This window comes from Rhyacophila brunnea, unplaced genomic scaffold (genome assembly GCF_057557595.1).
Source record: "Rhyacophila brunnea isolate RB1 unplaced genomic scaffold, BYU_Rbru_1.0 scaffold_8, whole genome shotgun sequence".
NCBI classification, from domain to species: domain Eukaryota; kingdom Metazoa; phylum Arthropoda; class Insecta; order Trichoptera; family Rhyacophilidae; genus Rhyacophila; species Rhyacophila brunnea.
The window spans coordinates 39,900,145-39,913,610 of record NW_028233350.1 but is presented as its reverse complement, the minus strand read 5'-3'; the positions used below and the strand labels follow the sequence as shown (position 1 = coordinate 39,913,610).

The 13,466-nt window shown below is 40.5% G+C and overlaps 1 protein-coding gene across 1 annotated transcript; it reads left to right on the top strand.

The window, feature by feature from the left end:
• The first annotated feature begins 7,262 nt into the window (after nucleotides 1-7,262).
• Nucleotides 7,263-13,216, top strand: LanB1 (laminin subunit beta-1). Its single transcript, XM_085959269.1, has one exon. It carries the CDS (start codon nucleotides 7,412-7,414, stop codon nucleotides 12,797-12,799), a length of 5,388 nt encoding a protein of 1,795 aa, XP_085815395.1. The 5' UTR covers nucleotides 7,263-7,411; the 3' UTR covers nucleotides 12,800-13,216.
• Nucleotides 13,217-13,466: the final 250 nt, after the last annotated feature.

Genomic DNA, 13,466 nt, shown 5'->3' with positions numbered 1-13,466 from the left:
AAGACAAGTATTCCCCAAATGGTAGTCCGTATATTTTTAGCGAGTTTTTGTATTTTAAAATAAATCCAGTGGATTAATTGAGTTGCCGGCCCTCAGCATCATAATATTATGAAGCCAGTGGCGCACCCAGGATTTAATATTGGGGGGGGCAAGGAGGAGAATGTAAATTAGTCCCATAGACTCTTTTTCTTCTTCACAGCTTAATTTCTCGTTTATCGGTCTTTTGTCTATTGCACCCGGTATACCTATACCATGGTCCCCACATTCTGAAACGGGCCCTCAGGCTAGGATATTTGGCGGGCCCCCTATCTACCGCTAAGATTAAATGCAGTGTGAAACACTACATTAACGTTTTTCAAATTGTGTTTTAGTTCAAATTAAGGGTACTTATACGGTGAATTATTGGCGATTTTTAATACATCTACTTTAATAATTGAGCTGTCGAGTATCGACACATAATAATCAAAAAATATATTGCACAATTATATAAGTAATTGAAAATATTCATGGCCATGAAGTGTAATAGCGCCGCAGGCGACTTTTTTTACTATTACAGTTAATTTATGATGTGTGTTTATCTCACTTATCTGGTCAACCCGACACGCCGGGCCTCCCACAGCCCGGGCCCCCTGGCTAGAGCCCTGTCAGCCCTCCCCAGCCATGACCTACACCACTCCGGAATTCGGGTGGACACCGAGAATTTTTTGACATTTCCATTAGAGATTGAGTTTCTAAAAAAACCCGACATTAGTGTTTCGAAATTTTTGTGTTAGAAATTAAAATCTAAGAAATTTTTCTGAAGAAGGTGCTGGAGAATTTCAAATCATTTTTTTGCCGTGTTTTTATTTGTCTAATCTATTGGCTTTCAATTTCAATGTTTTTGGGGGGGGGGGCAAGGCCCCTTGCCCCCCCCCCTGGGTGCGCCACTGTATGAAGCATTGTATTTTGTGGTAGCCAAGTAATTATTGTAGTCAGGAATAAACACTAAAAATAATTATCTACATCAGAGGGGGGCAAACTTTTTGGATGGAGGGCCAAATTCAAAAATTCAAAATGTGCGGCGGGCCGCAAGTCAAATACCATTTTTAGATATACTTACACTATTTATTATCACGAAAACTAAACATTACAAAAAAAATAATGAGAAGAATGAAACTGTTGTACATTTTTTTTAAATCCAGGTGTTAATTTTGTAGTTGATATTCTCAAAACTACTTCTAAATGGGCATCGGAGATATTTGATCGTAAAGAATTTTTATTGAGGTTCATGATCGAAAATGTTTGTTCACATATATAGATTGATCCAAAAATAATGAACATTTTTCTTTCATAATCTTTAAGTTGGTCGAATTTGTCTGAATTAAGGGCATTGTAAAATTTGGAGATTTCTTCACGACGATGCAATTCTCTTAAATCAGTGTCACACTGCAGATCAATAATCTCAAGTTGTAGCTCTGTCGGTACATTATCAATATCTATTGAAAATGGATCGCGTACTATTGCTAAACTTGTCTCAATTTTTCGGAAGTCACCAAATCTTTGTGAAAAATCGTCATTCAGAGCTTTAATAATTTTACCGTATTCTTCAAATTTATATTCTGGTATATTCAGCAACTTCAACGTTGGAAAGTGGTCCACGTTGTTATTTGATATTTGTATTTGATATTCGGAGTTAAAAGTATTTAAATGTATCACGATGTTCAACGTAGAAAATAGAGGTTCCATAGTGTGTGAGACGAGACGTAAGGAAGACGTACCTACTGAGATAATACATTAACGAAACAACGAATTCTTCAAATTTTAATCTATTGTCAATATTTTTTAAAAAAATATATAAAAAAGTTATTCGTAATCAGAAGTACAATTAATGATGGTGGGCCGCAAAAAATACCCGGCGGGCTACATGCGGCCCGCGGGCCGCAGTTTGCCCCCCCCCTGATCTACATAATAGAATTATTCTACATTTGAATTACCTACCTATCATTTAATTATGTAAATTAATATTAGATATCACATCAAATTGCACCGCACAGCCACATATTTAAAAAATGTTAATATTAATAGACTCACAGGTGTGCCGCGAGGATGCCTCTGTGATAAACAGTGGTCCCCAAGCTTTTTATCGCCGCGGACCGGTCAACGTTTGATAATTTTACCGCGGCCCGCTGAGGGGGGGACGTTGATTGTTTATATTTTAGATTGTTTTGATTTAATAATTGTAATTTAATTGTATTTGAACACGCCTTCAAAATAAAATACAGTTACACAAAAAAATGAATATAAAATGATTTAACATTTTAACTCACTAGAACGCTAAATCAATCCTGAGCTTGTTTCTTTGCAACGAGACGGTTCCATCTGGGGGTAATAGGACTAATAGGAGACAACGACACCCGAAGTGTGTTGTGATCTTCTTCTTGCACAGACATGCTAGATTCGCCTGGTTCATGGAAAGTCGCACAAACCCGGGAGAAATACACCACAGTATCCTCCAGTATCCAGTTCCTTGGGCGGCCCGGTACCATTTGATCCACGGACCGGGGGTTGGGGACCACTGATCTACAATAATGTGTTATTATTTTAAGCATTTTTTTTAAATTCAACAATATCACTGACGTCCACTGACGAAACACATTATTGTTTTTTTTTAATTTCTGTAGGTCATAAATAATACATAATACAAGAAATCTAATGTTTTAATTCATTCATAGACACGACACGCCATACGTTGATTGCTACACACAATAAAAATAAGTTTAGTTTTTTTTTGGTCACGTAGACATAATAATTACAAGATAAAAAAACTTTGGTACTATTCGGTTATACGGAATACAGCGGAAAACGCATTTTGAAAATAGCCGATAAACTGGATTATTTGTTAGTTTGGGTTAGTTTAGGTTAGGTTAAGTTGGGTTAGGTTAGGTTAGGTTAGGTTGGGTTAGGTTTGGTTTGGTTAACCTAACAAATAATCCATTTTATCGGCTATTTTCAAAATGCGTTTTCCGCTGTATTCCGTATAACCGAACAGTACCAAAACTTTTTATATACGTACCTACAACGTTTTTAAATTTTCTGTTGAATTATTATGCTCAAAGTTGTACTTGATATGAAGTAAATAAAAAACAAACAAACAAACAAATATAGAATACTTACTGAAATGTCATGTTGATTTCCATAGTAACGCACGTATATATTAATAATTTAGTTGTTAGGACCACCCCTTAGTAACCAATAATAGTGGATTGGATTACGGATTTCTTCCGAAATAACTTTTCATACAAAACATAATTAACTGAAAATGAATTCAATAATTCTACTTAAAGATGGCTAAAAGTATTAAAAGAATGCGTTGGCATCGTGTTCTGATATATTTTAAAAGTTTCAAATGTCTAGCTAATCGAGAAGTTAGTTAAAAATCGATTGCAAGATTAGTACTGGATAAACAACCACCGGACAAACAAGAATACGAGCTAATAAAAATGTTGTAAGAAGGTTCATCACTGATGGTCTAATCATCATAAGTATAATTATTTTACCAAATCGGAATTTGTACCATGTTTAAGTTATAATAAATCTATGCATGTGAAATAAAAAAATCGGGATTTTAGAGCAAAAAATGACAACCTACAAACGCATAGTTCAATATATTATTCTCTAATGTTTATTTCTATAATATCAATCATAAATGACAACACAAACTATATTTTTCCCGACACTCATCTATTTCTACTTGGGTGAAAAGTTTATTTTCCGAAGAGTTGTTTTCTGTTGTTTAATCGATGTATATTATGTAAAATATGTACTTAATTCCGATTCTATCAACTCAATATACCTACCTACATGTTTTTTACATCTGACCTTTTTAATTCATCTGAGAAAATATCCGTTCAGTAGGTACTTAGCACAATAATTATTAGATATTGGTAAGTATGCCTAAAATAAATTAAATTAGCTTGAAAATATTTTAACCTCTTGTGCTCTAACTGTCCTACAAAAATCGCAACTTCTACCAACGCTGGTAAGGGGTAGAGGTACATGATTTTTTTTAAACTGTTTATCAATGTTTGTAAGTACTTACCTATAATTAATTAATTTCGTACTAGCAAACTAACTAACTAGGTAACTATATTATTATATTCACATATTTTGATTGTATGGACGATTTTCTGTTTACGTTTGTCATTATTAAAACTGGCAGGTCGAAATATTAACATTGTTATTATTGAAAGAAAATAAAATTTGACTGCCGTTGTAGAGTAGAGATTCCGTGGATTTTGTTCCTTTGTGGAGATTTCGTAGTATTTTGCCGGCGGTCTGCGGGGCGCTTGGCGGGTGAAGGGAGGGGGTCAACACTCGCCATGCTGTCGAGACGCAAGCGGCACTTGGACCCACTCACCAGGGCCGCAATAGATATTTAAATGCACCGAGCACTATTAATTCGCGATATAGAGTTGCTTTACTTGGTTACATGTAAATATTGTAAATCGTACGTATTACATTTCGCCGTATTCACCGTTAGCTGTTTTGTGGGAAAGAAATGGACGTAAGTATAGCATTGACGCGTGAGTTCGTGGAGCATTCATTGCAGGCAGTCATTCAGGCAGTCAGAACATTTTCAAATATTATTAGATTGAATAAGAACATTAACTTGATATTGATTGGTATCAAATATCAGATATTTGATAAGTACTACTAAATACTTGTGAGCACCTGCTTACTATAACCTACTTTGGAATCATTCAGAATTTTATATAAATATAAACGATATGATTGTATTTATAATTTACTTACCTGTCTATTTTCTTCTGCATTTCTCTTGTATACCGGTGGTTTTTATTACGAATTTTTTAGTGTTTTATTTATAAACTAATTTGATTTCAATGCTATACGGCCATCGATTTCGGATACATCAGCTCACGGTGAATTGTGATACGGCCAACTGCATACGTACAATTTTCCGGACTCAGCTTTACTTCTCCGTACTTCCGGGATTATCCTTAATACATGTATAATTCGCTTTCATCTCTTGGGTTTATGGTGATAAGTTAAGATGAATTAGACCATGATAAATTGACGAATACAAAACATTAGTTTTTTTGCTTACATGGTAAATATGCCGCAGATACCCGCATGAGATTTTATAACTTTCTTTTTAGACCAAACCTAACCTAACCTAACCTGACATAACCTAACCAAAACTAACATAACATAACCTAACCAAACCTAACATACAACCTAATATAACCTAATATTATATTCTTAGTTTGTGATAATGATGCATCAAAATGTATGAAAATTTCAAATTTTAAATTAACGATTATTGGATAGAAAAGCATCTACGCCGACAGAAAAAGGTATTTAATATAATAGTCTACATAGAATAAACTGTTTTCGTTAAAAAAATATATATAATAGCTCACGCGGGCATCTGCAATCACAGAATGAAGTTGCAGAATGAATGTCTCTGAAGTGTGTAGTAGTGAAAATCTGGTATGTCTATTCCAATTTTTAGTCAACATAGGTACCTAATTATCTTAAAAGTGTTATACAATATACTAAATAATTATTATTTATTTATTGTAATGTGTTATTATTAAAATATATTTTCGCCACTGTTACGAGTATGACACTGGTATCTGCATCTTGTGATAGCATATTTCTGCTGGAGGAAACTTGAGGCTTGCGATGGGGAGGGCGGGAATGTTTGTCTTCAGTGTTACCCGCTTATGAAAATACTCTCCTTTTAGAGTTTTTTTTTTAAATATACATGACTGACATTATCAGTACGTATTGTAGAGTAGGTATTATTAGTGATATACACCAATCTGTTTGAAATTAATAATAATTTTTATTATTGAAACCATATCACTTGATATTCACAATAGTTTTAACATTGAAAGGTTAAACTTTTTTTTAATATTGCTTATTATCAAATAATAACGTTGGTTCCCACCATTGATATTTCGTTAAAAAACGACGTATATTATATAAAGTACCTAAGTATAAACGTGCGCAGAGACAGGGGACAGTATAATACTTTTATATATTAAGAAAATTACCTAACATATGAGTTATTTCTATAATTATTAATACATATTATACATATGTACAGTATCTTTATTTGACAGATGCCCCGCAAAAAATACGTACTATTATAGTTACCATTATAAATGAATAATCACGTAACATCATAAAACATAGTATGTACATAATTAAATTATTGATCTAAAGCATGAATAGCAGGCTACCATCTTTTAATAATATTATATTATAAATTCATCTTTGTATAGGTAGTATCTTTTTTAAATGTGCTGACATCTTTCTGGATTTACTGTGAAATATTATAATAAAAACAGTTTTGATGAATACCTCTTTCTCTTATGTAACTGGTAGTAGGTAGGTACGACTTTCTGGACGAGTTGCCATCCATAGTCCATACAATCATATTATAAGTAATGTACTATATCGTACCCAATTCTAAAGAGGACATTTCTCACTATAATTTTATTCATATCCACGCAACATAATATGAATGGTTTAAAAAAAAAAATGTTTTGGTAATAAGACATGTATTTTCGCTCTGAAATGGAGCATATTATGGATACATAGAGTACGGGTTATATTTTAATATTTTGAATGAGCGATGGTTATTATCCATTTACCCCATCATTTGAATTCATGTGCACTGAAAAAAACAACAAACATGACGTGAATTTTTGATAGTCGAGGGATTCAAACCAGCAACCCACTGTTTCACAGAACGGATACGTATTTTATTTTCAAGGTTTATTTCAAATAGGTAGGTACATACTATTATATACCTATAAAATACAAAGTATGTTTGTCTGTTCCTTCCAATTTGCAATTTTTACCACATATTAAGATAAAGTTTGCATATTTTGGATTTTATTTTAATATTATGTTATTTTTATCTTTTATTGCTGTTAGTTATTATTTTTATTTGACTACTGATTGATGTGTTAAGTGAGATAAATATATCGGTTACCTCGTGCGAAGCCAGGTACTTCAGTTAGTTATATGTACGTATCAGAAACAGACTTATATTAGATTTTTTTTTGAAAAATATGAAATGTGGAAGTATGGATATTTTCAATAAATAGTTCTACTTTCATGAAACTTGTTAATTATTCAGGAAATAAAAAATAGTTTAATTAAAATACGAAACTGTATTTGTATTTTAAGGAAGTTAATTTTCGGGTATTTTAGCAATCTTTATAGGCAACACTATTTTCTTCAGTGTGTGTTGCGGAACGGAGTGAGTGGGTTGTGTGTCGGTTCGGTTCATAATTTGTTTTTATTTCGGACGCGAGAGTACAATAAGTTTGTGCTTGACTACTTATCGTCCAGCCGACTGGAGTGAGTGAAAAAGCCAGAGACCAAAGGTGACGCCATGAGGGCAAGCGGCTCGCAGCGGTTGCTGCTGCCGATACTGCTTCTAACGTTGCTACAGACGGGATTTTGTGCACAAGGGGATCGGACTCCACCCCCTGGGAGAAAGCCCTACATCCCGAAGAAGCTTCATCCCTGCGAACACAGCTCGTGTTACCCTGCCACCGGAAACCTTCTCATCGGTAGAGAGTCCAAATTGTCCGCCAGCTCCACGTGCGGCCTGGAATCTCCGGAGACATACTGTATAGTGTCTCATCTTGACCATGGAGGCAAGAAATGCTTCCGTTGCTCGACGAGGCGCCAGACCGAGAACCAGCCTAACCTGAACCACAGGGCCTCGAACATAATCTATCGTTTCCATCCCGGTACCCGTCAAAAATCATGGTGGCAGTCGCAAAACGGAGTCGAGAACGTCACTCTGCAGCTCGATCTGGAGGCCGAGTTTCATTTCACCCATTTGATTATCGTCTTTAAGACGTTTCGACCGGCAGCTATGCTCGTCGAGCGCTCCTTTGATTTCGGAGAGACGTGGCGAGTCTACAGATATTTTGCCCACAATTGTGACAAGTCTTTTCCTGGAGTCCCGACGCATTCCCCGCGGGTGCTCACTGACGTGGTGTGCGAATCGCGTTATTCTGTAGTGGCCCCCTCCACCGATGGCGAAGTTATATTCAGAGTGCTTCCTCCAAACATCGTCGTTGATAATCCTTACTCTATCGAAGTTCAAAATCTACTAAAGATGACTAACTTGAGAATAAACTTCACCGGACTTCACACGCTCGGAGACGATCTTTTGGATGATCGCGCTGAGATTAAAGAGAAGTACTATTATGCCATATCAGAAATGACTGTCCGCGGATCTTGCTCGTGCTATGGGCACGCCTCGCGCTGCCTACCGCTGCCGGGCGTGGAGTCGAAGACGGACATGGTGCACGGCAGATGCGAATGCACCCACAATACTAAAGGCCTCAACTGCGAGCATTGTGAAGACTTCTTCAACGATCTTCCATGGAAGCCTGCCATCGGCAAAACGACAAACGCTTGCAAGCGTTGCACGTGCAACAACCACGCCACAACTTGTCATTTCGACGCGGCCGTTTACAATCTCACTGCCAAAGTCAGCGGAGGAGTGTGCGACGATTGCCAGCACAATACGGAAGGCGTGAATTGTGAACTGTGCAAACCGTTCTTCTATCGTGATCCGCGACTCAATATCCAAGATCCCGAGATCTGTAAACCGTGCGACTGTGATCCAAGAGGTTCTCTGGATGCCGCGATCTGTGATTCTGTATATGAGGCCACAGATTTGCGCGAGTCTGGCCGATGCCACTGCAAGATTAACGTCGAAGGACGTCGGTGTGACATGTGCAAGAACGGCTATTGGGACTTCGACGAGAAAAACCCTGACGGCTGCAAGGAGTGCACATGTAATGCCTTGGGTACCGTTGATAAACAAGGCTGCGACGTTTACACGGGAGAATGTACATGCAAGCGAAACGTTATCGGCCGCGATTGTAATCAGTGCCAAGATCAGTACTTCGGACTGTCCCAAGAAGAGGAGGGTTGCCAGCCGTGCGACTGCGACGTCGGAGGGTCACTCGATAACTTCTGTGACGTAGTCGACGGGCAGTGCAGATGTCGGCCGAATGTACAAGGTCGTAGATGCGACCAGCCAGTGCAACATCATTTCTCCGGTTATTTGGATGCCCTAATATACGAGGCTGAGGCGGCGTCGTGCGATGCGGACGCTGATGAAAATTCGATCGGAGGCGGAGGTAACTGTCAAAAACTTATACGGGAACCTTTCGGAGATGGCATCGAAGACACGTGGACGGGAGGCGGTTTCATGAAAGCATATGAAGACAGCCGTTTAGAATTCACGATCGACGACATTATCACGTCGATGGATTACGATATTGTCTTAAGATACGAGCCGCAGGGAGCTGGAAATTGGCAAGAAGTTACCGTGCACGTCGAAAGACCGGGCCCCGTAGGGCTGGACTCTCCGTGTGCAAATTCAATCGAATCTCAAGATTCTATGAGAGTGGTGCTTCGTGACAACGCTAGAAGTGTTACAGTCCACCCCTCCGTCTGCCTGGAAGCTGAAAAGGTTTATAAGATAATAATTGACACCGGCAGACAGAATCCAAACGCACCTAATGCTAGAGCCACAGTGCTGATCGATTCTATTGTATTGATTCCAAAAATGATGTCGTTGCCATTTATGAATGCCACTGGCCCCGCGGCTGAGGCTCGTCGAGAAGAATTCCGTCGCGCTCGATGCGAAGACTCTTACTATTACGATGTACACAAAGTTGACCTTCCTGAAATCTGTAAGAAATTCTACACCAGTATAGCATTTTATGTGTTTAATGGCGCGCAATCTTGCCAGTGCGATGCCACGGGATCAATCAGTCACAAATGCGATGAAATCGGTGGGCTATGTCCTTGTAAAAAGAATGTCGTCGGCCGACGGTGCAACAGGTGCGCTTTGGGGACATTTGATTTTAGCCCCGCAGGTTGTAAATCCTGTGACTGCAGCAACATTGGATCCCTTGACAACTTTTGCTCCCCAAGTGGACAATGCAAATGTAGACAAAATACTTACGGACGCCAGTGTGACGAATGCCAACCGGGATACTGGAATTTCCCCAACTGCCAACAGTGCGAATGCAACGGACACGCCGATGTATGCGACCCCAAGACGGGAGCCTGCACCTCTTGCAGAGAACACACGGAAGGACACCGCTGCGATAGATGCGCAGACGGTCACTATGGCGATCCTCGTTTGGGAGTAGATATTCCGTGTAGATCTTGTCCTTGCCCTGGAACGGGAGAATCTGGACACTCGTTCGCGTCTCGGTGTGATCTCGAAGGCAGTACTAAAGAAGTGGTCTGCCAATGCGACGATGGATATGCAGGGTCGCGCTGTGACGTCTGTGCCGATAATTACTTTGGGCATCCTGAGACTCCTGGGGGATCCTGCCGCGCGTGCGACTGCAATGGAAATATAGACGCAATTAAGCCCGGAAATTGTGATCCCCACACTGGAAAATGTCTGCAGTGCCTTCACGATACCGAGGGTAACAATTGTGAAGTTTGTAAGGCAGGGCATTGGGGCGATGCACTTTTAAAATCTTGCGAAAAGTGTGTCTGTGAAATTCTGGGTACCAACTCTACCGCTGGACCGTGTGATGCAAAATCTGGACAATGTCCATGCTATAAAAACGTCATCGGTATGGAATGTAATCGTTGTATAGCAAATCATTGGAAGATCGCTAGCGGCGAAGGATGCGAATCTTGCGACTGCGACCCGGACGGATCCACGTCCGAACAGTGCAATGAATACGACGGCCAGTGCTCGTGCCGACCGGGTCTCGGGGGCCGGCGATGTGACCAATGTGAGACAAACTTTTGGGGAGACCCTAATATCGAATGTCACCACTGTCAGTGCAACCGACGAGGATCAGCGTCTCAGCAGTGTCTCAGGGATACCGGCGCCTGCGTTTGCGTCCCTGGAATCGGTGGATACAATTGCGACGAATGCGCTCGAGGTTTCTTAGGCGAATCCCCATCGTGCACGGCGTGCGGAGAATGCTTCGACAACTGGGATCGCATCGTTTCTGGAATGCTCAACCAAACGAATATGGCCATCGCCGAAGCCGCGAAAATTAAAACCGTCGGTGCTACCGGTGCCTACTCTAGAGACTTCGAAAGCATGGAAACCAAATTAAACGCTGTCGAAAATCTAGTGAATAGCACCAAAGTTGGAATGCTTGAAGTTAACTTATTTGACAGCAAAGTTGATGATCTGAAAGAAAAATTGCATTCGGCTGATGAAAACGTTACAGGTTATGATTCTGAATTAGCGGACGCAACTAGTAGCATAAACCTAGCTAACGCTGCTCTCGAAGACCTCGTGAATCATGTTGAAAAATTGAAAAATAACACGCAGAAATTGGAATTCGACGCCACTAAGCTACAAGAAGCAAATTTGGAGGGTGCGTTAAACCTGACTCGCGAAGCCAAACGACGCTCAATGGATGCCGCGGACGACGCCGACAGCGCTCAACAACTCATCGCTGACGGAGAGAGGCAAATCAAGGCGACCGAGCTATTGGTCGAAAGACAGTATCAATCTTTTAATAACACCCAAAAAGACAACGATAAGGTTATCTCCGAACTTCAGGAGAAACTTTACGACCTCGAGTCTCAGATACCGGAGCTGAACGATAATATGTGCGGTCACGTGGGTGGATCGTGTGACCACCTTTGCGGCGGGGCTGGATGTGGAAAGTGCGGTGGGATATCATGCGAGCGTGGTGCCGTTACGAAAGCTGATCAAGCGCTCGATTTTGCCAATAAAACGCAGAATCGTATTCGCGAACACGAGCTCGCCGCCGACGATCTTCTCAGAGGAATGTCTCACGCCAAGCAGGACACCGCTGACGCCCGAGCTGCCGCACTCGAGGTGCACGATGCCGTATTTGCAGAAAGAAACCTCACAGGCGCCATCGTGACTGACAGTAACGATCTCACTAAAGATCTGAAGGAGTTTTTGACAAACACCAACGCGACCCCCGAAGGCGTGCGCACTCTGGCTGCGCAGGTTTTGAGCATGAAGATAGATCTGGAGCCGGAAAGAATTACGCAGCTCGCTCATGAAATCGAAGGCACCGTGGCGCAATTGACCGGCATTGAAAATATCATAGAAGAGACCCGGGACGATCTGCGATCCGCGAACGATTTGAAAGAGCGAGCTGCCGCCGCAAAAGTTGATGCCATCGCCACTCTCGACACGGCCACGAACGTCGTGGAGGCGCTCACCGAAGCGGCCATCGCGCAAAAGTCCGCAGAAAAAGCGATCAACAAGGCAAACGAAGACATCGAAGCGGCTAAGAATGACCTAGCTCCGATTGCTAAAAAAACTGACGAAGCTCAGAGGAAAGCGAACGATACCGCGGCGGAAGTCGAGGGGCTAAAGACTAGACTCGGAAACTTGCAAAAGAACATCCTCAAAATAGAAAACGACGCCCAGCATGTCAAGGGAGAGGCGATAGAGGTCGTGAACGTGGCCATTACGGCGCAACAGACCGCGAGGGGTCTCCGGCAAACGTATCAAGATGCCGAAAAGTCCCTCGCGGAAAGGGCGCACCATTCCGCCGGCGCTCGCGAGAAGGCTCGGCAGCTCCTCAGCAGGGCGACCAAGCTCGCGGCCGACACGCAAGCCCAGCTCAAACAGCTGCAAAGTATGGAAGACCTCTACAACAGCCACACCTCTTCGCTGGCCGCGTTGAAAGACCGCATTGCCGACCTCAACAGCCAAGTCGAGTTCTATCTTTCTGAAATAACGAGAAAATCCAACGGGTACAGATCCTGTTCGACGTAAATCGCGCCGTCGACCCTCGCAGGTGCCAGGGTTCAGAACTTAAATGCCGCTTTAGATATGAGCTTATCGTCCGATGGCTCCGGAGCGGCCGTTTCTAACATCTGGTCGGTTTTCATATCCCAAAATCATTGTTACTACTTGTTTTCCGTATCTGTCGCGATGTGCCATGCATGTTACATAAATAAATAAATAAATTATTAACCAGCGAACAAATTGTGCGGCCGCCCTTGCTAGTAATGAAAAATATACCTACGAAAACTCGCGAACGAATTTTACTGAAAAGTGTACTGTGAATAATTATTATCGTTTGATAATTAATTCAGTGTGTTTACCTAGCGACCCTCGGGAGTCAACTGTGTTGCCTGTCTTCTTTCATCCTTATTAAAGGAGGGTAATAATTTATATCGTGCCTTACTAGTGGTCAAAAATATTCTAAAAGATTTGTTTCTCAGTTGACAATAATTTTACTTCTCAATTGATTTTTTTTCCGTTTAATAAGACTGCACTGATTAATCAAGTCTAGATATCAATATTCATAATAATATGTCTCTAATTTAGTTATATATTAATTCTCAATTTCAAACATATATATATTATAATATAATACTAATGAATCATGTACAAGTAATAATAATAAACAATTGTGTACATACAGCTGAAAAATAAT